The sequence below is a fragment of the Typopeltis vanoorti genome, chromosome 12, assembly GCF_054136105.1.
Source record: "Typopeltis vanoorti isolate ZY-2024b chromosome 12, IOZ_Tvanoo_1.0, whole genome shotgun sequence".
NCBI lineage: Eukaryota > Metazoa > Arthropoda > Arachnida > Uropygi > Thelyphonidae > Typopeltis > Typopeltis vanoorti.
In genome coordinates, this window is record NC_143560.1 from 110,155,940 (window position 1) to 110,183,421 (window position 27,482).

The 27,482-nt window shown below is 34.3% G+C and overlaps 1 protein-coding gene across 1 annotated transcript in view; it reads left to right on the forward strand.

The window, feature by feature from the left end:
• The window catches only part of RPA2 (Replication protein A2), a 102,535-nt gene that overhangs the window by 72,131 nt on the left and 2,922 nt on the right, over nt 1-27,482 (forward strand). The window contains exons 5-7 of the mRNA XM_090402010.1: nt 4,890-5,084; nt 6,323-6,442; nt 12,795-12,889. Coding sequence (XP_090258136.1) covers nt 4,890-5,084; nt 6,323-6,442; nt 12,795-12,889 — 410 coding nt within the window. The remainder of the gene's footprint in view (nt 1-4,889; nt 5,085-6,322; nt 6,443-12,794; nt 12,890-27,482) is intronic.

Genomic DNA, 27,482 nt, shown 5'->3' on the forward strand with positions numbered 1-27,482 from the left:
TTTTAGAATCTGAATTGGCTGATAATGACATCATGCAAGGATAACTGTGGGCCCAAAGGAGATGTTAAAATGCATATATATTGAATGCCAGAAGTATCAGAAATAAAGGAGAAGAGTTTTTGGCATTTGTCATCTCAACTTGGCCATAAATTATTGGCTTCAGCAAGAACTGATTGACAGAGAATGATACAGTGATAGAATGGGAAGGATTTCGTATTTTCAAAGAGGATAGATGGAATAGGGCAGGAAGAGAGGTGTTATTAATGATAGTCAAAGAACTTCAACCAACTAAAATAGAAATTAAGAAGAACCACCTCTCCAAGGATTGTAGATCTTGGAGAGGTGGTTCATTTGAGGCTGAAAGAGAAAGTCCAATAGGACACAATATATCATTGGATGCCATGCATTTAGCAGATTAGCACAATAAGTGCAGTCCGAGCAAATATCATAGGAGACTTCACCTATCTACAGGATGTGGATTAGGAGGAGGATTGGGCACAATGGTAGTTGAGCATCGATGGTAGTGGAATTTATACAGTTAAGGGATAATTACTTGAAACAGCATGTAATAAAGAGGACCAGGGATTTGAGGGTGTTGGATCTGGTAATAGCATCAGAGGATCTATCTATAACTACAGTAGCAACTCTACCTCTGATCAAGGAAAGTGACTATACTATGCAGAGTTGTTCTGGAAGGTTGTTCAACATGTGGAATTACAAAGCTGGTGATTATGAATGACAAACTTAGGTGGCAGCTTGCCATGGCATAAGAAGCTGCAAGGAATGGTTAAGTGGATGAGTAGCAATATAAACAAAAACTTTAAAAAAAAAAGAAAGAAAGAAAGCACTGCGGAAAGAATATAAAACAAAAAAGGAATCAGCAGGCTCATGAGTATTACAAAGTGCGGGCAAGAAGAGTAACTAATATGGTAACCAAGGTTAAATAAGATTATGAGAGACAATTAGCAAAACAGGCCTAAATAAATCTATGAGTTTTTTTTGCTATGTAAGAAGTAAAAAGAATTAGAATGATTTTGGAAGGATAACCTTCATCACTGGTGATAATAGGGACGTGACAGAAGCAGAAGAAATAGTTGAGTTACTAAGTGATCAGTTTGCAGTTATGTATCATCTAGCTGGAGACTTTTGCAGTTATTCTATCATTTGACAGAATACTGCAAGGAAAACTATTGCATAAGTTGGAACAATTGGAAATGGATATGGGGCTAGTTACATGGCTAGGGAATGTGACTGACAGACAGACATCAGGTGGTGTATGATGGAGTGGAATTAAAGAAAGTGACTAGTGGATTGTCGTCAGGTTATGTTCTAGGGCCACTGCTCTTTAATTTGTATATTAATGATTAGCAGAAGATTTAAGGATGGGGAGGGTCATTTGTTTGCTGATGGTGTATCATCCAGGTGGAAAATTTGCAGTTACTGATGTGAGAATCGAGATAGATTAACTGGAGGTACTCAAAATGTAATGATAAATATCAATCTGAGTACAGCTGTGGGAGGACTGGATGGTGTGTCATCTCGTGTACTATGAGAATGTGAAGAAAACTGCCTCTGGTGAAGTTATTTAATCTAAGTCTCAACTTTGGCAGGATTCCAAGAGAGTGGAAAGAATATAAGGTAGTTCCATTACATAAAAGTGACTCCAAGACAGAATTATCAAATTACAGAGTAATTAGTGTCTCTGGATTGGTTGTTAAAGTATTGGAAAAGTTGATTAAAGGTAGAATTCAGGAATGGATGGATAGGAATATGATACAGTATAGGGGACAGCACAGCTTTGTGAAAGGTAGGTCCTGCCGTAATAATTTATTCACACATTTTATAAGAAAGTGACAGCAGAATTGAATAAAAGAAATAAATAGCTATACCATGATAATACTTCTGAACTTTGCAAAGGCATTTGACAGAATAAGGCAAGGAAAACTATTGCATAAGTGGGAGCAAATGGAAATGGATATGAGGATGGCGACATGGTTAGAGAGTGTAACTGACAGACAGACATCAGAGAGATGTGTATGGTGGAGTGGAATCAAAGTGAATAACTAGCGGAATTCCTTAGGGCTATGTACTAGGGCCACTGCTCTATAATTTGTATATTAATGATATAGTAGAAGATTTAATGTGTGTATGTGGGGGGGGGGGGGTCAGTTGTTTGCTGATGATGCAAAACTGGGGAAAGCAGTAGTTGATAAAGGTGGTGATATCGATATCCTGCAGGATGATTTAAAGGAACTAGTGGTGCAGGCAAAGGACATTAGTTGTTATTTTAATGGTGCAAAATGTAAGGTAATGCCCTTTGGATGAAAAGATTACATACTTTGCATCATATTGATGAAACTAGATTACAGGAAATTGATGAGGCTAGGGATCTGGGGCTGATGGTGGATAAAGATTTGAAGTTCGGAGGACATATTGCAAAAGCTGGCAAAATAGCTTAAAGGATTACTTGGATGTTGAAGAACACATTGAAAAGTTAAAGAAATTATTTATAAGGCTATGATTCAGCCACATCTTGACTACTGGGCACAGATTTGGTCACCGAGTTTTCTTGGGGGGATCATATCAGGAGGTGGTGCAGTGAATTCAGAGACAAGTGACCAGGATGGTGATGCATCTGTGGAATGCTTCCTGTGAGGATAGGGAGCATTCCACAGAAGTTGAAGGTGAGTGGGTAGCAGAATTTAGTTGACAGGTATAGGAGAGGGAACATGATAGAAACTTAAGTTACTAAAAGGATCTTATAAGATTGACACAAATTTTTCAATACATGAGGAGTGGTGGGAGAGGGGGAGAATAAGGGATCATCCCTGGAAGTTGTGTAAAAATGTAGTTAATAAGGGTGTGCAAGTTGGATTCTTTGCTTAGAGTGGTGAACGATTGGAATGGATTGCCAGTGGTAGGTATGATAAGTATACTGTGTGAATATTGGTTAGTGTGGCTCTCCCATGATGAGTCTTTTGACTCCATCGAGATACCTGTATAATAATAAATATTTGTAATAATTTTCCCTATGAGAGATGCAATCACATCATGTTTCATATCCATTTGCTGTATGGATGGAAACAGTATAATGTTATCAATTGTAAAAATAGTTATCAACAGGGCCACATTTATACTTTTGGAGGCCCTAGCTGCAACATCATTATGAGGCCTCAAAAGAACAAGTCTATTTCAGTTAATCAAATTCATATGCATTTTTTTTAGTTTATTGAAAATAAAAATCGACATTTCCATAACTTATTTTAAGAAAATAAAAATAACACAACATTGGTATACATATATTTGCATTTAAATTTTGGGAGGGGAGTTAGCTATCAAAGGCGAAATACAATGTTAATTCTATTATGAAAATTTTGAAAATAAAATTTCATTTTGATCCATGCACCTATACATGTTTCAAATGATAAACTGTAGGGAAAGTATCGCTACTTCAAAACTGCCACAAAATATTGAAATTTGCCAAAAATATGTACATAACAGTTGACTTCATAACCACTGTTTATTTCAATTTGTAGTGAGTGATTAGGGGAACCAAGAAAGTTGAAGTGCAAAAACCTACAGATTACTTTCTAAAAATTATGCATTACGTGATATGATTCAAGATTTACGAATGATACTCTATAAAGCAAAAGCGTAAAAGTGTGAACTTTGGCGCAATCTTTGAACTAACCTTCAGCTAAGATTATGAATAAAAAAATAAAGAAAACTTAATTTTGACAGATGAAGGGTGTATTTATTTTAAAATTCAGATTTTCATGAATTTATGAAATAATTGTTTGACAAAAATAATTATCTGAATCAAGTTCTGGGAGAATAAAATGTATTGCCGATTAAAATAATTAGCAAAAAAAATTGATAGTAACATTGATCTTCCAAAGCGATACAATATGAAGTAAAGAAAGTATGAAAAGATTTCTTGTTTTGCACTGGCATTAAAAACTATAATTATACGATAAAACAAGAAGTAAAAATTAATATGACTCGTAGGTATTTAGTTTGATATAGCTTAAATTCTGGTTACCGAGCAAACGGCAAGCAACTGCATTTCTTGCTATAGGCAGTGAATGTAGCTACTTATGCCAGGTAATCTAGTTAAATGTTCTTTTCAGCATGAAGGATTATTGCACCTTCTAATGAACATGATGGTCAAATTACACTTCTGATCCATTTTCTTTCAACAGGTGAACAGAATCTTATCCAGGCTTTGCTGGACATGTATGTATGTCTAAGCAAAGAAATGGTACACTCGCGTACATGAATATTATGCAATACAGCAGTTCCTGTTAGTTTAAAATTCTAAGGAAAGGACAATGTATTTCAAATGAAGGCAGGAAGCCTCGCAAATTTTTCAGTGCCCTCTAGTTTTTATATTATGAATTTAATATTTAAAAATAAGTATTTGATTTTGCAACTATAAATAGTCTAGTTTTTATATTGTTGTTTGTGAGAAGTAAGGTTTTAAAATGTGGCCCCCCCCATAGAGAGTGAGGCCCTAGCTTGCACCTTATGGTAAATGCAGCCATGGTTATCAATGTCCCAAAGCTAGTTGTGAGCAGTACTTAGGCATTTTCAAAAATAAATGAATATTATTATAACTGCTTCCTTTCTCTTTTTTTCTGTATATACATACCTGTTCTGACCTGCCTTTAAATTTACTTATTTCAGATAACTGCAGCTGATTTCTTACATAGCTATTTACATGATAAAAATGAATATCTTAACCATAAGTTAGAAAATAGCTGATGTTTTTTTTTTTTTTTTTTGTGTGTGTGTGTGTGTGTGTATGGGATGGAATGGAATGGGATTGAACAAGAGAGAGGGAATATGAAAAAGCAAATGAGTTTCATTGATTATTTTTTTGTATTTAGGATGCTACAGCCCAACAAAGATCATCAATAATGGAGAATACATATCTAAGAGTTACAGGTGCTATGCGTACAGTAAAAGGGAAACGTTTGATTATTGCATTTAAAGTTAAACCTTTAACAGATATGAATGAACTCACAATGCACCTTTTAGAGGTAATACATACTGCTATGGCATTTGCAGTTATGGATAATCAGGTAAGCCATTTGAATTAATTTCATTAAGTACTTAAATTGTATTCAAAAGTAGTGCTGTTTTTCCTAAGCGCTTTATGTCTTTACTTATTGTAAGAGACTCAATCAGAAAGTATTTGTAAATAAACAATTATTTTTAATTGTGGTTCATCAGCTTTGAAGTCTAGTTCCAGCTTGTTTCATTAGTTCATTTCCTTGTAAAATGGCTGTTATATTTTTTTGGATATCATCTGTGGGCTGAAAGTGTGATCCTTTAAGGTTTTCGTTAATTTGGGGAATAGAAAGCTCCAGGACTCAGGCACTGTTTTTCAGTGAGGCCCATCAAGGCCATGGTGCTTAATATCCAATTAAAAGACTGAATTTTAGATCAGAGGGTTTTTTTTTTAAGCAAAGGGAGGTAATTTCTTTGACTCTTATTAGTCAGATATTAAATATTATATATGACAAGTAGATATTGGATCCAGCATTATTTCAAAGCTGAATGTAGAAACTATGAAAATTACGTAAGGTAAGTTGATCAGAGAGCGGGAATACATTCCACGGCATTCAAGAGTTGCCCTAGTATGGACCACTTAGAAGACATAGGCACCCCCAAGTTCTATACATGGTCTATTTTGATAAGGTTTTGCTGAGCTGGTAGCTGTTTCGAATTGGTCGATTCTCCTCAGAGATCAGGTAGAAACCTTAAGAGAGGAAAAACTCTTGTTCAGCACTAAGGAACTTGAAATGTCAGAGAGATGTGTTTTTCGTACGTGAATTCTCGATTGGTGCATAAAAGTAATTACTTTCAAAACAGCTGTCAGGTCAGTGAAACCTTATCAAAAATGGACCAATAAAGGGCAAATATTTAGATGCTTGGGCAGTGCCTATGTCTTCTAAGTGGCCATACTAAGGCAATTCGTGAATGCTGGGAAATGTATTCCCATGTGCTCTCTGGTCAAACTTACCTTACAAAACTTTCATAATTTTTCTACATTTGGCTTTGAAATAATGCTGAATCTAATATCTATCTGCTTGTCTTGTATAGTTTTACATTGCTGAACTGAAGCCTTTTGGCTCTTTATTTTAGTGAGATATTACATTTGTTGTACTGATTGTAGGTAAAAAAAAAGGAAATCCATATTGGTTGGTTATCTTGCTATGCAGTAAATTTTTATTTATTATTTCTTTTATTCACCATAAAAATACAGAAAATCACGTATACATGAGCTACTTTGGTGACTTCTAAATTTTTCTTTTAGCCTTCTCAAACCTCAATGTCAGATTACAGCTCTGATTCCAGATACATGAACAGAAATGATAATGATATGGGAGTTTATATTGGTGGTGTTATGGCTGGCCTTACGAAACCACAACAAATGGTAAGAATCTGTCTTTTACCAAATACATTATTTTGAAATATGTATGGAGGTGGAAATGGGATAGGCACAACTTAAGGTATTATAACTCATTATAATACCTTTTCTTTGTATTATGACTTTGTGTCTTTACTGTTTTTTTTATATTTGTATTTTAATGCATTTTAATCTGATATTTAGAATTTTGTATTACTGTCTGCATATAACTGGGATTTAATTAAAGAAAGTTATTGTAAATGCTTGGAATTTCTTTCAAGGTTTCATAAATATTTATTGAATCCTTAGTTGTAAAGTGTGTGTGTGTGTGAGTGAGAGAGAGAGAGAGAGATTGAGAAGTGTTCTGCTATTTAGCATATCTGTAACTGAGTTGAAAGAATAATGATGGGATATGGTGTTATATTTCTCTGTTACACTATGTATTTCTTAACCCCGCTTTGTCTTTCTTGTTCTTTACTTAAACCTCATGAATGATCAACTGCTGCTATTTTACTAGATCTTATGTTCTATAGTCTAACAAATTTATTTGTTTCACAACTGTGCCAGTTAGATTATGTATTGAGTGCAAGATTTAAGATTTTAAACTAAAGGCAAACCAGATATTGTTGGCATTCTCCTCTTATGTTAATCTTTACTTTTAATTAGTCATGGCTTGATTATTATTATTATTCGTGACACCTCCAAGGAGTCTGAAGACTCATCGCGGGAGGACACCTACTATACAACTGCCTCCACCACTACACTGAACCTCTACTACCAATCAACGCCATTTACCGCCCACCACCACAACTAGTATTTATTGTCTGTAAATTGCATCTATTCTTAAGAGCCGATTTGTCTGTATGTGGGATGAAAAACCCGAGTTTCCGGGAGAAAAACCCCTGTTACCTTCATATGAGATTGGCTAACTCACCTTCTATTGAAAAGGTCCACATAAAGATTCCTCCCATCACAACGAGAATCGAACTTAGGCCTATTCCAATCGAAGGGCGCAATGTGCCATCATTCTTCCAATTAGTTTTAAAAGAGGTAAACCGTGAGTAGACATATCGGTACTCAATAAATAACGGAAAAAACTCGTATGTCTTCCTCTTCAAACACAGAGGAAATAATGCGCATTACTATCCCTTATGTACAAGGCATCAGTGAACGTATAGCAAAAGTTTTAAAACCACTGAATATTTTTGTTGCCTTTCAACCGTTTAGAAAAATCTCCACCTTTCTCACTTCTCCTAAGGACAAGCTTCCACATCTTAATCATCCAGGTGTCTACCAGATTCCGTGCTCTTGTGGATTATCTTATTTCGGACAAACGGGAAGATCTGCCTCTATTCGGCTAGAAGAACACCAATCTTATATTGAATACTTTAAACCTGAAAAGTCTGGACTTTCTGAACATGCCATCTTCACTAGACACAGAGTTCATTGGAGAAAGACAAGAGATCTTCACAAAAGTCAGTTTCTTATGGAACTCCTTTATAAAGAAACATGTGAAACTCTACTTCATTCTCCTAACTTAAACAGATCCGACGGCTTACGTCTGTCCCCTTTATGGGAGATAGTACTTTACAAATCAGCTAATCTTTCCTAACTTTTTATTATATTATTTTTTTTTTTTTTTTTTTTTTTTTTTTTTTTTTTTTTTTTTTTTTGGAAAGTTATTGACCTTTTTAGTTATCTTACACCAGCTACTTAGGTGGCGCTTTTTGGAATTGTCAGTTAGTGTTTAATTTTGAGCTTAATGTACTGAAGGATGCCTGTGACACACAGCCGAAAATTATACTAATAAATAATCTTTCTACGTGAGTTTTTTCCGTTATTTATTGAGTACCGATTCTTCCAATTGCGCTATAGAGGCGTTATTGATCACTTAAACTTTATCTTATGCAGGTTCGAAATTTTCAGGATAGTGCATTGACAGAATCAGTCCATTTTGTTGTTCACAAACCATTTAATTAAATCAAAAAGGAATATTTACACAGTCTGATCCACATTAACACACACACAATTGCATTACAAGCAGTGGTGAGCTATAAGGGGCTCCCGCGAGCCCCTTGTTCTTCTTGTTACTTTTTTATTTAAAAAAAAACATAATTTTTCGAAATATATTAAGCCACAAACTTGTACGGTGACCTAACAAAAATTATTCTATTCGGCAGTGTATAGATTATTTGGAATTATTGTTTCAACTCCTCGATAACGAAAGTTTGAAAATAAATAAAGATAGCATGCTCTATCTTTACCCTTCTCCCTTTTGGTAGCCAATCGTATGGTAAAATCAGTAGACAATCAAATGTTCGTAAAACTGTCATCAGTGGGTTGTTCCACTGGACATTAGTTCTGTGTTCGTCAGTACACTGATGTATAACACTCGTTTGTGTTTAAAATTTAAAAACTGTATATTCAGCAAATTTTATTTTTATAATTCTAAAAGTATTTTTACCCCTGAAACATGAAAAGACAGTGAAATTCATTAAATTTTTTTGGGGGGGAAAAAAATAACGAAAAGTGATTCTGCTGATTCTACTGCTGTTGAAAATGAAGTTGAAGATAATACGTGCATTGATTCAATGAAGATGCAACAAGTTGGAGGAGAAAAAGAAAATCATTTACCTGATTGCTGGAACGAGAAGCAAGCATCGTATTTCTAAACACGGTATAAGTGGTTAGAAGTTAAAAATGGTAAATTAGGATGTCATGTTTGCTCAAAATATAAAAACTTAAGTGTTGAAGGAGAAAAAAGTTGTTTTATCATCAAAGGAATGAGTAGAAATGAAAATAGAACCGAATGGAAAGACTACAGACTCAAGAACCAAATGTTTGTGTAAAAAGTTATCCAAACATAATGAATCAATTGCTCATAATAAAATTATAAAAATAAATGAAGAATGTAGGAAATCTATATAACCAAATTTAATTGACAAACTAAATGAAAAAGAAATTTTGATAACTTCAAAAATGCTTAATTCTGTTTATAATTTGACTAAGAGAAACCGACCTATGTCTAATTTGCCAGATTTAATCAAGCTACAAATTAAAAATGGTATTATTCTAGGATTATCATTGCATTCTAGATTCTCAGGAATTAGAACAGTTGAACATATTTCTAAAGAAATAAAATTAGAAATATTTTCCAAAATAATAGAAAAAAAATTGCAAAATTTCTATAATAGCAGGCGAATTGATAATGTTGTCAATTCGTCTGCTATTATAGAAAATAAGTGTTTTAGTTATTCACATACAAGTTGAGCTCACTGAACCATGTATGATTTTTGTAGATCTTGTAGAACTAGAAAATACCACTACAGAATGTATATATGCTACTATAATTGCTACTTTAAATTCATATGGATTTTCTGGTAACTATTTAAAAAATCATCTCATTGCATTTTGTTCTGATGGAGCTAGTGTAATGTTAGGAAACAAATCAGGTGCAGCAATCAAACTTCTACAAAAATTTCCCAACGTTGTGATTTGGCATTGCATAGCTCATCATTTACAATTAGCATTAGACGATTCGATAAAAAACATTAAAGAAATAATTTTGAAATATTCATGGATAAATTATATACTTTTTATCATCAATCACCAAAAAATCAACGAGAATTAAATATGATTGCAAAAGACCTTGGTATCGAAATTTTAGAGATCAGCCATGTGTTTGGAGCATGATGGGCAGCTTGCAGTTTACGAACCGCTCTTGCTGTATGGAGAAATTACCCAGCTTTATGCAAGCATTTTGCATCGAATGATAAATATAAGGGCTTTTTAAACTGACTTCTCAATTTGAATTTTTAAAAGATCTAGTATTAATGATTGACATCCTACAGGAATTATCATATCTGTCAGAAGCTCCACAAAGTCGCAATATGAGTATTATAAGAGCTAACTCCTTAATCATGCGAACAATTAATGCAATTAATGATTTTAAAAATTCTGTAGGTTCTTGTGAATCTAAAATTGATACCATGTTAAAATCAAAAGAATTTGAAGGAATAGCAAGTGAAAGCAAATCAGATTTCACAAACTACCGCAAGAAACTTAAATTTTATTTTGAAATATGAAATTAAAATTAATGATTTTAGAGATTTAGTGGAAATGGCTTTGACTGGAAAGTTACAAAACGAAATTCCCAGTACAGTGAAAAAAGCCAAAGTGATTATGGCAACAATTGCAATTTACAGCGCTGAAGCCGAACTAGCTTTTAGTGTGATGAATAATATCGTAACGACGCGAGATCTTCTCTCACTGTAACATATTTCAGATTTAATGACAATATGTATAAATGGGAAACCCTTGAATGAATTTAATCCGAATCACTATGTCAAATATTTTCTAGAAAGTCATCGCTCGGCTATAGATCTTCCTAGAAGAACACAAGATGTGAAGGAGGAAGGAAATAAGGTGTGGCAGCTGTTGTCATAAGTATTTCCTTAAAGTAATTGTTTGTAAATGTTAACCTGTAAAGGAGAGAGTTTTTTTTCTGGGTAAATGTGCAACAGACAGTGAATTTTTTTCATGTAAAGTCGTCTCAAAAGTGATTTTATTAAATAAAATATTATAGTTACTGTTACTACCATTTTACAAATAAGAATTCACTTTTGGTAATCACATAAAAATAAGTAGGACTATAAAATAATGCCCCTTGATTGGTACCATTGATTATCACTTGAAGTATAAAAACAAAAGAGAAATATAACATACTTCAATATTATTGTGTTTTAGATAATATTTATGTATTATTTATAGATTGTTTGTCATAAAAACTTCTATCGTAAACAAAACAAATTTATTTCGTTTATAAACATCCCGCCATGGGCATGGATGTTTGTGATTGTCTATGGGAATACTAGTGGTGGCTGTTGGCGGTAGATGGCATTGGTGTTTTTTTTTTTTTTGTTGTTGTTGTTTGTTTGTTCGACGATGCAAGCCCTTTGTTAAAATTTCCATAGCTCACTACTGACTACAAGTCTTTGTCGATTTCATTTCTTCCTGATTCAGACTTAATTCTGTGTTTCTTCCCTTAAAGTTAAAACATAATCTAGAATATTCTGCTAGTCATGCATACACAAACTGAAAAAAAAAGCATACCTTAGGTAATCTTAAATCAATATTAACTTATATTGTCTAATACAGTACTCTTCTTGCTCTTACAATAATTAATTATACACAGTTCAGATTAAGACACACCTTGAGTGAGCTTATTTCAATTGTTAACTTGCACAATCTTATTGTACCCATAAGCAGACATATATAATGTACATTATTGCTCGGAAAATCACATATATAAGTACTTACAATTCTCATTCAGCACTGCCTTTTTTTACGAATCTTTTGTTCAGACGAAAGTGTTCCTTTTTATTTTTCTTTCCTTCTGCTGGCTCGTTCTTGATATCCTGCCAAATTTCTTCTTTGTCCAAATCGTCGATTATTCTATGCCTTTAGGATCCTTAACATGGCGGCAATGTTCATCTCTTTCCTAGTGAGATATCGCAACGATCAACACACAATACTTCTCATGGCAGCAGCCCCCAGGTAGGAGATGATTGAGAACCCTCAGAATCGACGCTTCTCTTTTGATTCCTGACGTCGCACCTCACATGGTGGCAGACCCAGATAAGAGAAGAATCTGTGGACAGTTCTTTTCCAGCATTTTCCAAGTTGACCACTGGAATGCTAATGATATGAGGGATGCTCAAACATTTTGTGACAAACCATCAATCCTCAGTCAGTGTGTTTCGTCAGTTAAGCTGAAAACTTCAATGTGTATTCTTTGTATGTCATGACAGCTGCTATGGTCTAGTTTTGGGATTGGTTTTTGTGTGGTTCATGATTATTTTCAGTTAATATACTAAATAGAGATTAGTAAAGCATGAATTTTGGCCTGAAAGTAAGCATTGTTATTAAACTTCTATTAAAATGCCCACTTTATTATTATATTGATCTTTCTATAGCAATGTATAGTACAAGAATAATGGATTTGGAAATAGATTCTGATATCTAAGTTGTACATGCCCAGGAGTGTTTTAATATATATTACTATGTGTAATACAGTATTCTACTTCATTTGGTTTTAGCACTTTTATCCTAATTACGTAATTATGAAACATAAGATAAAAGTAAAGTTAACTTGTGCTAGGAAGCACAGTAATTGACATGATATCTAGTTACTCAACAGCAGGCTGCTAAGTCCATCATTGAGTGACCAGTTGTGGAGGTGACATGAAGTCATTCCAGATATTAAGTAACTGGATGTTTTGTTAGTTACTGTATTTTGATTCTCTATTTCTTTGAATAATGCAAGTGAATTTTGTTAAGTAACTGCTGGTTATTTATGCTATGTGATTTAAAATTTTAGGTTCTTCAAACAATATCCTCTGCCAAAAGTGAACAAGGAATTAATATTGAAAATCTTTTTGCTAGTCTTCGATCTCTAAACAAGGCTACAGTTAGGTAGGTTTGTGAATTTTTATTACACAGTTTACTGAACCTTCAAAACAAAATAATAATTGCACATATTTCCTATGTTTTTAAGTTATTAGTCAAAAAGAGGAGAGAAAGTCTTTCCTCACACAATCCTAAATTACTTATTATATATAATAAATAACGGAAAAACTCACGTAGAAATATTATTTAATGGTATAATTTTCGCCCGTGTGTCACAGGCATCTTCAGTACAATTAGGCACAAAAATCAAACATTAACTGACAATTCCAAAAAGCACCACCTAAGTAGCTGGTGTAAGATAACTAAAAAGGTCAATAACTTTCCTAAAAAAAAAAAAAAAAATATTTAATACAATAAAAAGTTAGGAAAGATTAGCTGATTTGTAAAGTACTATCTCCCATAAAGGGGATAGACGTAAGCCGTCGGATCTGTTTAAGTTAGGAGAATGAAGTAGAGTTTCACATGCTTCTTTATAAAGGCGTTTCATGAGAAACTGACTTTTGTGAAGAACTCTTGTCTTTTTCCAATGAACTCTGTGTCTAGTGAAGATGGCATGTTCTGCAAGTCCAGACTTTTCAGGTTTAAAGTATTCAATATAAGATTGGTGTTCTTCTAGCCGAATGGAGGCAGATCTTCCCATTTGTCCGAAATAACATAATCCACAAGAGCACGGAATCTGGTAGACACCTGGATGATTAAGATGTGGAAGCTTGTCCTTTGGAGAAGCGAGAAAGGTGGAGATTTTTCTAAACGGTCGAAAGGCAACAAAAATATTCAGTGGTTTTAAAATTTTTGCTATACGTTCACTGATGCCTTGTAATTATGGTAATGCATGTTATTTCCTCTGTGTTTGAAGAGGGAGACATATTAAATCTACTCAAAGTTCTTTTAATGAAGTAATTCTTATAGCCATTAGATAGAAAGGAAGAAGTTATATATCGTATTTCTTTCTGTAAAAGATCTATCTAATGGCTATAAGAATTACTTCATTAAAAGAACTTTGAGTAGATTTAATATGTCTCCCTCTTCAAACACAGAGGAAATAACGCGCATTACCATCCCTTATATACAAGGCATCAGTGAACGTATAGCAAAAATTTTAAAACCACTGAATATTTTTGTTGCCTTTCGACCGTTTAGAAAAATCTCCACCTTTCTCGCTTCTCCAAAGGACAAGCTTCCACATCTTAATCATCCAGGTGTCTACCAGATTCCGTGCTCTTGTGGATTATGTTATTTCGGACAAACGGGAAGATCTGCCTCCATTCGGCTAGAAGAACACCAATCTTATATTGAATACTTTAAACCTGAAAAGTCTGGACTTGCAGAACATGCCATCTTCACTAGACACAGAGTTCATTGGAAAAAGACAAGAGTTCTTCACAAAAGTCAGTTTCTCATGGAACGCCTTTATAAAGAAGCATGTGAAACTCTACTTCATTCTCCTAACTTAAACAGATCCGACGGCTTACGTCTATCCCCTTTATGGGAGATAGTACTTTACAAATCAGCTAATCTTTCCTAACTTTTTATTGTATTAAATTTTTTTTTTTTTTTTTTTAGGAAAGTTATTGACCTTTTTAGTTATCTTACACCAGCTACTTAGGTGGCGCTTTTTGGAATTGTCAGTTAATGTTTGATTTTTGTGCCTAATTGTACTGAAGATGCCTGTGACACACGGGCGAAAATTATACCATTAAATAATATTTCTACGTGAGTTTTTCCGTTATTTATTATATATAGTTATGTCTACGCACGGTTTACCTCTTTTAAAACCTAAATTACTTATATTTTGCAGAAAGTGGATATGATAAAAAATTTTTGATGAGGGACAACTGCAGTAACGATGTTAGAACTTATTAATACAATCAACTCTAATGATTGTAAACACCACTATAATAAATTCACTCATAACAAACTACATAAAACTACATCAAAACCTCTATAGATAGTTTGCTATAGTGAATTTCTTTTATACACCATCTATTACAACAATTATTCCTGTTGTCCTTATAAGTGATATAATGAGTCACCTGTTGTTAGGTACCATAATGGTGTCAAAGAATTTTGATCCATCCCTCCGAGTTCAGTCATATTTTCAGTCAAAAATCATTTAACTCAGAAATTTTTGGTTTTCTGGAAAGCTTTAGAATAGAATTTGGAAGCCATTTTCAGAATCTCCATATTTCATTCATTGAATAAACCTTGGTTCAAATTTAGTCCAGGATACAAAAAGTTTCTTTGTAAGGACATGTCACCTTTATATAATTAGCTAGTCTCACACAGAGGTGATGAGATTTTCTTCTCAGAAACTCAGGTTTTTTCATCCCATAAAACACACACTAACAATTCACAATAAGTGGTTGCATGTCAACCAACCACTGATATCATTACAAAATGATTAGCATGTCTCAGCAATCAAGAATGAACAGTAGTGCATAATGCTACATTTATTTGCCATTTGAGACTTTAGCATCCTTGATCTGATTTCCTTGAAATATTTTTTTCTGATTTTGTTTTGATGGTTAAAAATATGCATATATAGTTAGTCCTAGACTTATAACAGGCTTCCATTCTGGTGATCCCATTGTAAGTTGAAACACCGTAAGTCAAAAATCACATATGAACTATAAGAATATGTTGGCATTTAATCAAGCAGGAATGCTAAAATGTGTATGTCTGTTTTGTTATTATTATTTTACTTTTGTTTATTTAAAAGGAAAAGAAAAGAAAATTTAACTTATGAATCTAAGAGCTGGATTAGAAATAAAACATTTGACCAAAGACTACAGATATGAGAGTCCTGCAAAAGATTAGAGGCATGAACAGATAGCATCAATGGCAATATCATATTAAAAACGAGGATAATAGGAAAGAATTTAACATTGTTAACATCCAGGAATTTGTTAGCAGAGCTATTCTCAGGTGGTATGGTCACTTAAACAGAATGGGAGAGGAATGATTAGCAAAACAAGTTTTCTCTGCTAGGTTGGCAGGAAAAAGACACAGAGGAAGACCAAGACATGGGTGAATTGATACAGTAAAAAGCCTTATGCAATAGAAATATAGGATTAGATAATGTTTGGAGGAAAGTTGTAGATAGAAAGTTAATATTGATGTAGGTTTTTCATATAGTACTATCATATCCTGTACACTCCTTGAGGGTACATATCAGGAATTTGATGATGATGATACTTTTGTTTATAGTGAAATAGTACAACATACAAATTATAACAGAATTTCTGTGTGCAGCGTTCTGTTCACTTACCTGTAAAATAAATTAGATGAAAATACATGGAACAAGAATAATTTTTCAAAGCTGTTGTTCTTTTAATTGGACATTTTCATTAGAAAAACCAGGGTATGCTAAGTAATAAGATCAACAATAAATTCTTGAAATTCAGAAATTGCAACACCAAGCATGCTGAGACTGGTTCACCAGGCGCATAACCTGCAGAAGGTCTAGAATAATATTCAAAGGTTGGCATGAAAGCAGGGGTGGGCTTCTTCAGAAATTTGTAAATTATATCTAATGTAATCTGTCCAGTTTTTTTTTTTCCTTCAAAATTTCTTTATTGCAAGTAATTGCAGTTTGCATTGTTCTTTAACTTTGCTAAATCTCTTCATGTTGGGATCCATTTCCTTAAACAACTGAACTATCTTATTGACAGAGGTCAGTAAGACAGTCCTTATGTTTTTTTCTCTTCTTTCAGAACTTACTGTACTTACCGCTCTATATGATCTTCATTTGAAAGTTCCACTTCTGCAGCTTCCAACAAATGGTCTACGGCAGCACCATCTTGTTACCAGTTTCTTATAATGCTTTATCTTGGTCAAATCCTGTGAATATATATTTTCAGCAGCTCCTTTCCAACAGTTCATACACTCTGCATGATTTTCCCAACCTCAATAGCAGTAATAGTCTGAGCAAAAATATGTCTTGAAGATATGGGTCAAAGGAGTGAGATAGTATTTGATGGAAGTGTTGATGGATGGTTGTTGTAAGTACAAGTGGTCATAAGTCAAGGACTGAATGTATTCAGAAGCATGTATACTTACCATAGCAGTAATACATTATTAGGGGGGGGGGGAATCTAAGTCAATTATCCAGTCATCTTATGATGGCTGGATAATTCACTTTAAGATGGAGCTTTTCACATCTTTTGTCATGATAATTATTCCTCCACCTATCCAATAAGGGCGATACTATCTAGATGAAGCTAAAAATATATCTCAATGAAGTTTAATATAGAAACCAAATCAGAGTATCAATTTAATGTCCTCTGCTAGTAATACAACCCAAATGGCAGAACAGTATTTGATGATTGAATAGATTGGTGATTTACATAGAGTTTATAGATGTTTAGAGGTAAAGTAATGCCTTTAACAAATGAGAAAAATCTCATTTCTTGGATTGTGAGAAAGTGCTATTTGTATTATGTTTGTCAAGAAAGACCAGAAGAATAAGGAGGTGGAGGTTTTCAAGAATATGAGTTTTGTTAGCATTGACTTTATTAAGATTATCAGACCTTCTGTTGAAAAATTAGATTTTAGTGATTTGTGAGGTTTGTCAAGTGAGAAATGGGTCTGGAGTAAACTAGAGAATATCACTGATATTCAGAAGAAAGAGCAGAACCTTTTGGAACCCTGGCATAAGTTGCAAAATTTTGGGAGCAAAAATCCATCACACATCAGTTTTGCCCACAGAAAAAGTTAACAACTAATATTCCAGATACAGAAGACTATTATGATGGGACTTACTTAATAGGCATTTGTGTTAGACCCCATAAGATGCCTTAGAGATATCAAGAGTTCCCACTCAATATTTCCCAAACTTTCCATGGCACTTGTCCAAAGGTGGTCAACATAAGTAAAGAAGATTCCTGTTGATTGACAGTGGGAGGTTTCAGGGTTTCTAGATAGCATAGAAATGGTTGAGTTTTCTCCAAGCTAAAGTTATTGGGTTCAAGCTATCCTTCCATAGTTTCTCTTCTCTCACATCATGGCAGTAGCATGGTAACATCACTTAAAGATAAGGATGACTAGGCATCAATATCCACCAATTCGTATGTATATAATCTAGAAAAATGACCTCTTGCTCTACCCTAAACATCGACATGCTTCCCTTGATCTTTCACCAGAATGTTAGAGAAATCTTCAATAATCTAGATACTAATTAGTCTCTTGGTCCAGAGGGTATTTCTCCAGTTACTCCAAAAGCTTGTGCTCTAGAATTAACACTGATCCTATATTGCCTACACAAGCTGTCATATTCATTTGGCATCCAGCTCAAGCATAGAGATAAGCATTTATCTAGCCTGGCCTAAAAAAAAAAAAGAAAATAAAAGCTGGCTATCAAACTGCTGTTTCATTGCCTCACTTCATTATCATCAAAAGTAACTAATGTCATTAACAACCAACTTCTCACTGCTTGGAGGCTGACCATTGATTACCAAGATGGATTCCTTCACTCGCTCCACAGCAGATCTCCTATCCAACCTTACTTGCTTTTAAACACAAGTCATAGAAAAGTTTGGAAAATTTTGTGTGATCAGTCTTGACATTTTCAAGGTGTCTTACCATACTATCATCTTATGCTCTTCATCCTGTCCTTTGTGTGACTATGTTGCCAGTTTTCTCTCATCATTTTTTCTTGATAGTGGTGGATGGTTTCTTCTCATCACAGTTCTTTGTCTATGTTGGAATACCTCAGAGCTCTGTGCTTTTGCCCACACTCTTCCTTCTATACATTAATGATCTTTTCTCACTAACCTCATTGAACAAATCTTGTAATGCTCAGATGATTCAAGCTTCTATAATATTTTACACAAATGATTTCATTATCATTTGTTAGGATAATCTAATGGAATTCAATGCTACCAAAACATAATATACTACCCTATTTCTCAGAAAAAAAAATCTTACTTCACTTTACTACCGTACCGTTGTTAATATTCTGATCTCCAAGAAGACAAAGTTGATCCTCGAAGTAGATCTTTCATAACCAGAGTCTTAAACACTGATCCTTACCATTCTCAAGTGGACTGAGGATAATATAATGAATTTTAATGCTTCCAAAATCATAATCCTACCTTATTTCATAGAAGAAAGAGTTTATTACATCCACACCTCTCAGCCTCAAAAACTTGATCTCTCTCTCTCCTTTCATTCAAAACACCACTTCTCACCTGTTCAACTCCTGACACTGTAAATCCCATATCTGCTCAACTTTTAAAATACTTTTCTCCTCATTTGATGGTGTTTCAAAAACTTTCCAAAGAATATTCAAGCACTAATAGATAACTCCTTCAAAAATTACTCCCTTTTTCACAAACTCCATTTAGTTTCTTTCTTATAAATTTCTTTATCATATTTTTATAGGTATTTTCAATTGACACTGTGCCAACATCATTCCTCTCCTTTCTTCTAATCACTTAAGAATGTGAGCAGCTGCCCATCAGCATTAATATGCAGTTCAGCTCCAAACTTATTGCACAACTTGTCATCTGCTTCTTTCAATCCATCTGTCTCTGTTCTTTGTAGCAGCCATCTTCAAGATATTTTCCTCGTTGAACAGAAGTCCTAACTTTGAGAAATACGGTAAGATTCCTTCTTTCTTCTTAATCATTCACACAAGGCACTGTTGTGTTATAGGTTTTGTGACCTTTAATGTATAAACATTAGGGAGAAATTGGATAATTTGATAGGAAAGGTTTGTTGCCCTTCTTAGAAATGGATTAGAATACAGCTTAATTTATAATCTGTATATTAGAACTTAAGTGCCCATTTAATCTTCACATAGGTTGGTGAATATCCTAATCTTAATAAGATTTAAAGGTCTCAGTTCACAAATGATTGTAAATAGTAAACATAGGCTTCATTTTTACCAAGCTTTTCTCCATAGAAAGAGAGAGAGAATTCTGTATTTTAAGTTTACATGTTGTTGTAAAAAGTATAAACTAGGTTAAAATAACTCAAAGTTTATGAAAATTTTACAGCTGATATTTATTTCTGTGCTAGTATTACAACAGAAAAATATTTAAAAGAATTATAAAAGCAGTGGAAAACTCGCATAAAAAACTTTATTAACATAGAATTTTGTGTAAGTATCATAAGCATCATCAGTACAGAATCACAGAATGGCAATTAAACAATAACTGACAATCCTAAAAAGCACCACCTGAGTAACTGATGTAAGATAACTAAAAATGTCAATAATGCCCTAACTCAGTAGTGGCAAACCTTTTTATGTGTGCGTGCCAAAAATTTACTAGTCGATTTGCTGACATGCCGGGTAATTTTTAATAGGGGAAAAAATTAATAGAAAATGAATTTAACTTTATTTATTTATAAAATATATATTTATTTATAATATTTTATAAATAATTATTTATAATTTTATAGATAATATTTCATTTTATTTATAATATTTATTTATATATAAATTTATAATGTTATTCAGTAATACAATAAAATTGATTACTGTATTATTAAATTGCTTTTCATTATGTTGGTTTTAAAAAAAAAGTAGTGAGAAAATATTTATGCATTGTAACTCACCATCGAAGTTAGCTGAGCAAGGGAAGCAGCAGAAGAATGCCAACTTGTCGGCGAAACGTTTACCATATTTACTTGAATATAACTCGCCCTCGTGTATAACTGGCACCCCTGATTTTACTTTACGAAAAAAGACATTAAAAAGTTGCATATGCCTCACACACGAAAAATGTTTAAACATGTTCACGAAAAGGCGATAGTAACCCACTCCCTGCAGTTAACAACACATCCTCCCCAACAACCATTATACTGCAGATGCAAGAAAAACGAGTAGTTTTATTGTATCCCTGATTAATGTAGGAGGCTTTTGCAGTCTGTGTAATATATTTCTCAACAAATAGTGCAATTAGAGACAGCTGGAATAAAAACGGCGCTAACTATGAATCACATATCCCCTTCACAGAAACTACGCTATATAGACTCGAGCAAAACCATATGTTGCACCGGAAACACAGAATCTAACTAAAAACTCTTGTCCAATTTTTCGATTACATGAAATAAGTGTTTGTTATATTGCATTTGAAATTTTCAATGTTATTATGACAGATCACAACAGCTAACTTCAAATAAAATTCTACCACAAATTGAAATATGCCATATAATGCATGTGTGAGTTCATTTGCCTGCTCAAACGCAAACAAGTAGCAATAAAATCCAACCGAAAGTTGAAACTTTGTGTGAATTGAGCACACCAATTCGGTTGAAGAGAATTAGCATTTCAACTCAACAATTGTAAGTTGCTCGACCTTTTGTTAATGCTGCACCAATCATATGCACATCTTCATAGCTGCTCTCTGGTGTAAAACAATTTAACTTGTACGTATTGTAACAATTAAAAAAAAAAAAAAGTTGAATAATTTATAAGCGTATGAAAGGATATCAGTGTAAATCGTTGATGTGCTCCTCTGGCATGTGTGCTATAGGTTCACCATTTATGCCCTAACTTATTGGGGGAAAAGGGAAACCTTTCTCAGCATCCTTTTCTTACACAAGACATTACTTCCTGTTCATCTCTCCAGTTACTCTATCTGCGGAGTAAATCCCAAATCTGCTCAATCTTAGAATGCTGCTCCCATATTTGAAGTGGTGGACCTAAAACCTCTGAAAATTTTTATGCCATTCAGAAGCTAGTAGTTCAATTGACAACCTCTCTCTTCAGCCATTGTGTCAGAGAATTCTGTCTCTTCTACAGGTTTCCATGGCTGTTGTTTTTGCATGTGTGTGGTTTCATTATTATGATACATAAGGACTATCGCTGTTTCCTATCCAGGGTGTGTAAGCTTCTGCTCATGCACCTTGTTTCCTACCCCCCCCCCCATCTGCTTCGTTTAATTGCTCAGTGTCGGTCTCATATCCTTACTGCTTATTGGTCTATGTGGTATTTGTCTTTTTCTGTAAATAACTTCTGCACCCTTTGAGGAAGATGCCTGGCTAGAGAAAAAACAAAGTAAGAGTGAAAAGAAGAATTGAAGAAAAAGCCTAGGATTTAGCCTAGGGCAGCACTCATGTATTTTAAGTAGTGCAAGCTAAGGCAACTCGGGAAGCCAAGGATTGTATTTTTATAAGCTCTCAGGTCAACTTACGAAACTTGGATTAGGAAACTTACGAAACTCATAGTTTCTACAACCATTCAGTTTTGAAATAATAAGGGAGATAGTATCCACTTTGCCTGTATAAAAAAGCATAGCATTGCCATCAAAGGATGATGTGACTGAGTTATAATGGCATAGCTGATACAGTTCTTAAGAACACTCAATCAACCATGAAATCTCAGCATGACCAGAGAGTAACGAAATCTTGATGTCATACAGTTGAGAAAATGGAAAGGATTGCTGCTGTGTGGATTGAACATCAGAATCAGCAAAACATTATTTTTGTCTAGGGTGGTCATACGAGAGAAGGCAAAAGGTTTGTATGAAGATCTGATGAAAGATGAAAAACAGCTGATACTTTTGATGCAAGTTGTGGGTGGTTTGACCACTATAAGAGTTACTGTGTGTTCCACAATCGCAACATGACTGGAGAGACTGCAACTGTAGATTATGATGCCACTGAAGAATTTCATGAATTTCTCTTCAAAGCAAAGATAGCAGAAAAAAGTTATACACTGAGAGATTCTTGAAAAAGTAGCCTTCAGTATGCAGGCTAAAGAGTTTGTGATTGAGATCTGGTTACAAAAATTAATCATGAAAATAAACTACTATAACAGTTCTTTGTTTTATATGTACTGAATATTTTATTTAATACTCTTATGCCTTAATAGGCATGAAAAATAGGTGTATTTTTGATGAAATTAATCCTGAAAGATCTGAATCTTGTTCGCTTGAAAATGTAATCTCTATTATCCCATGTTCTTGTGACAGGTTGCAAGAACACAATCCCAGCATATAACGAGAGTTACCTGTGTGTGTACACGTGCATTCACAAGCGTTTGTATACACTACTTGGAAAGAAGTCAATGGACATCTGCTGCCATGGGCAAGGTGTATTGCACCATGTAATGAGTCATGTATGTGGTCAGTATAAATTGGAGGAATGTGATGCTCCAAGTCAGTGCAACTGTATCTGGCTGAAATGGCTGTGAGAAGGGAATTAGTGGAGTTTGAAAGAGGTGTTGTGATAGAATGCCATGTTACAGGTCAATCTGTTCAGCACATTATTGAAAAATTGGGTTATCCCAGGTCAACAATCAGTGATACGATATTGAGACGGAAGTGCAGGAGTCAACTGCAAGTGCTACCTGCAGTGGGCAGCCCACCACACTCACTGAACATGACTGTAGGGTGCTACGAAAGATACGTAAAAACTGCCATTTTCAGTTGACATATTGAATGCAAAGCTTTTGGCATTGACTGGAACACAAATCTATACACAAAAAATATTCACAACTGAGGCTCACAACATGGGTTTCCATGGTAGGACCACAATATGCAAGCCCACATTACCCAAACCAGCATGCAGTATCATCTTCAGTGGGGCAAAGAGCACTTACAGTGGAACATGGAAGCTTGAAAAGCTGTGTTATGGAGCAACGAATCATGCTATACCTTCTACCAAGCCAATGGACAGATGTTGGTATGGCAGATGCCCGGTGAAGTCTCTTACCAAAGTGCATAACCCCAACTATGAAATTCGGAGGTGACTATAATTAGAAGAAACACACGTATAAACCACAGTGAAAATTATTTAATTGTAAATATTTCATCCTAAGTATCTTAGGACATCATCAGTACAGTATTTAAACAATTTTTTTTTTTTTTTTGTACTACTTTAGCACGTTATGCACGTTTCATGAGATTCTATTGTAATCATGCGCCCTAACTGTATGTTATTCCTAATTTTGTTTAAATACTGTACTGATGATGTCCTAAGATACTTAGGATGAAATATTTGCAATTAAATAATTTTCACTGTGGTTTATACGTGTGTTTCTTCTAATTATGAACGCACCACAGGTTTCGTTATTTAAAAAAGGAGGTGACTATGTGATGGTATGGTCCTGTTTTTCTTGGTTTGGCTTGGACCTCTGTTTGTTGTGCCATGAACATTAAACTCCGTGAGATACTTGAGCATTCTGGACAATGCAATGCTTCCTACTTTGTGACATTTCTGTGGAACTGACCATTCTCTCTTTCAGCAAGACAGTACACCATGTTATAAGGCTGCTACTGTAACTGCTAACTGCGTATCTGTGGACATGAATGTCTACAAACCTTGACTGGCCTCCACAGAACTCGGATCTGAAGGCTGTGGATATCTCATGAGTTTACTGATTGCTTCAGAGTAAGAGATCCATCCCCATTTGTTCTAATTTGCGTCACAGAGTTCCATGTGGTATTCTGTCAAATGCCTTTGCAAAATCCTGCAAAATCATTGTGTAGCCATTTCATTTATCCAACTCGCTGTTACTCTATTATAAAAAGTTTAGTAAATTACTAAGTCACAACCAATCCTTCACAAAGCCATATTAACCCCCATACAGTATCATATTTTTTATCTACCCATTCTGGAATTCTCTTCTTTTTTTTTTACCAATTTTTCTAGTACTTTTACCACCACCACACCTGAGATATTGATTAGTCTATAATTTGCTACTGCAGTCTTAGAGCCTCCCTCATGCAAAGGAATTATTTTGTCCTCTTTCCACTCCCTTGGAACTCAAAAGGCATTGCCAGTTCCCTTGCACCATCTTACAAAACATTAGTTGATGTCCCATCTAATCCCACAGCTATATTTACATTGAGATTCTGCAATTCTGAAGCAGAGGTTCCTAAGAACCTCTACTTCATCCACCTCTGTTCCCACATTAGTGTTGGTTACATAGGTTAAAGGAGTAACCTCACTAGGATGATATACCCTTGCAAAGTGGTCACTCGGTAACTCAACTATTGTTTCTGCTTCTGTCTCCTCATTACCATCATCGTTAATCTCCCATAGTCATTCTTTCTCTTTCTAGCCATATAACGAAAGAACTCTGGGATTTCCTTTGACTTGCTCAGCTAGATTCATCTCATAATCTGATTTTGCCTTCCTTGCCATGCTGGTCACATTTCTCTTTATATATTGTCCACAGCATTTTCTTCTTCTGGCAATAACGCTTAATGATATTACTCTTACCCAATTAACCCATCCCACCCTAGGTATACAATTTAATACTGCTTCTTCTATGTAGATCTTAACTGTATCCCATGCATTATTAACATCCTTACCTTGCAGTGTTTTATGCCATGATCACCTGCCTTGTAGTTCCACAAATACCCTTTCTTGATAGAATATTCCTCATGTTTTGCAATCTCCCAAGTCAAGACCGCATGGTCACTTTCACCAATTAGAACTGCCCATCAGGGAAAGTGACTATTCAGAACAAGACCACATAGTTACTTGCCCTGAATCAGGGGTAGAGTTGTTGCTACTGTGATTGTAGATAGATCTTCTGATGCTTTTGCCAGATACAGCACTCTCAAACCCCTGGTCTCCTGTATCACATGCTGTTTTAGGTAATTATCCCTTATTAACTGTATAAATTTTATTTCTATTTTGCCATGTGCTCTTATCTCCTTTTAATCTATATCTACAGTTAAAGTGCAGGGCACTTCAATGGGGATCTAATCTGCATCTTCCTGTGTACTCCTGATTTTTAGCAGTAACAGAAATTTTTAGCAGATGGATTGCCTCAAATGAACCATCTTCTCCAGATCTAAACTCCTATTTAACTTCTAATTTTGTTGATCAAAGTTCTTCACCTATCATCAGCAATACCCACCTCCTTGAAAATGCAATACCCGTTACATTCTATCCTTGTAACTGTATCACTTTCTGTCAACCAGGTCTCACTGATGCCTATAATTTTTGGCCAAGTCAAGCTGACCAATATCAAAAACTCCTCTCCTTTATTTCTGATACTTCTGACATTTGTGTACATGCATTTCAACAATTCTTTGGGTTTACAGTCACTGATGCATAATGTTGTTACCTATTCAGATTCAAAACTTGGGAAACTGCACCCAACTGTTCAGTTATTTCTGCACTTGCAGTAATTTGGCCCAGTGGTGGCTATTCATGGTTGAAAATTACAAAGACAAAAAAAGTGTGAGAAGGGCTGAAAATAGAAGAATCTTAAAATCAGGACATTAATTCTTGTGTTTTGTGATGCTTTCATAACGATGTCCATTTTTAGTTGGGTTGAATGTGATACTCACACCAGCATGAGTTTTGATTACATTGTACTATCTTGAAAAGAGTAATTTGGCTTCAGGTTTCAACTAAGCGGAATACATCTTGATCAGCCAATTCCTTATTTGGCCAGCTAGTAACACTTACTAATAGGAACACTCATAGATTGTAACAATTATATATTTAGGCAAGTCTTGTTGATTAGATTAACTAGCAGGAGACTACTTCAATCTCTGACTGGCTCCAGTTTTAGGTATTTGCATTTTGAAGTTAAGTTGAACTTTTTTTTGTTAGGGAAAAGGGATACCTGATACTTACTAATTCACATTTTTCTGAAGATTATTAACTCAGTAATAGATCCAGAATTAAAAAATAATGACAGTGCTATTGTATACTAGTTATTTACTTTTGGACAAATGTCATTAGTAATTATTATTCTAAGGTTCTTGAATTACATGAAAATTGACAATCATTGTTAGTAAGCAGTACTTCATTGTGTGAAGAATGCTTCTCAGTCAACAGTAGGCTTTTCTGTGGGGTAATACATTGCTCAAGCAATAGTTTTCTAAGAAACATACGGACTTCTGTTCAATGCAGTATGTGTTATTGAAAATTTATATATAGGAATCCCTCATGTTATATCATTTCAAATAACACGCTTTTTGAATTATAACACTGGTTAAAAATTCACGTAACACATTCATGTTGATCCAGATGAAATTTCTGTGATTGTCTTTGATGATCTCAAATTTAGATGCAGATTTACATATCATTAAATACATTACAGAAACATTCACAGTCTGTATACTACATTTAGCGACAATTAGCATAATTGGATACAGCTGGAATGAATGTGACTTTACACATGTTAAACACAGTATCTAACTGAATACATTTGTCCTAACATCCTCTTTGATATTTTCATTTGCAGAAAATATGTGCTAATCCTCTTTATAATGTAGTCATGTGTTCATACTGTGAGCATAGTAAGCATTGTGGTTCAAGCCACCATTAAATAAGTGTGTTGAAATAAAAAAAATTTTATATTAAAAAATACCTTCATCAGTGACTATGGATAAAAGGAAGAATGAAATAGAGTGCCAGTGATGATGATAAAAAAAAAAAAAAGCAAAAACTTGAATTAAGAGATACAACTGTGGTTATATGAAAGCAAAAATTGCATGTGGTTTTGAATGAATGAAGCAACAATGCATAGCATTTTGAAACAACCCAATGAATATAGGAAAACCAAACAAGTTGTATTAGCTTCAATGGCTCTGCTAGCCACTAGGAATTAAAGTAATAAAATGATTGAAATGGAGCAACTTTTATCAATTTAGACTGCACTCAGAAAAAAAAAATCCTCTTA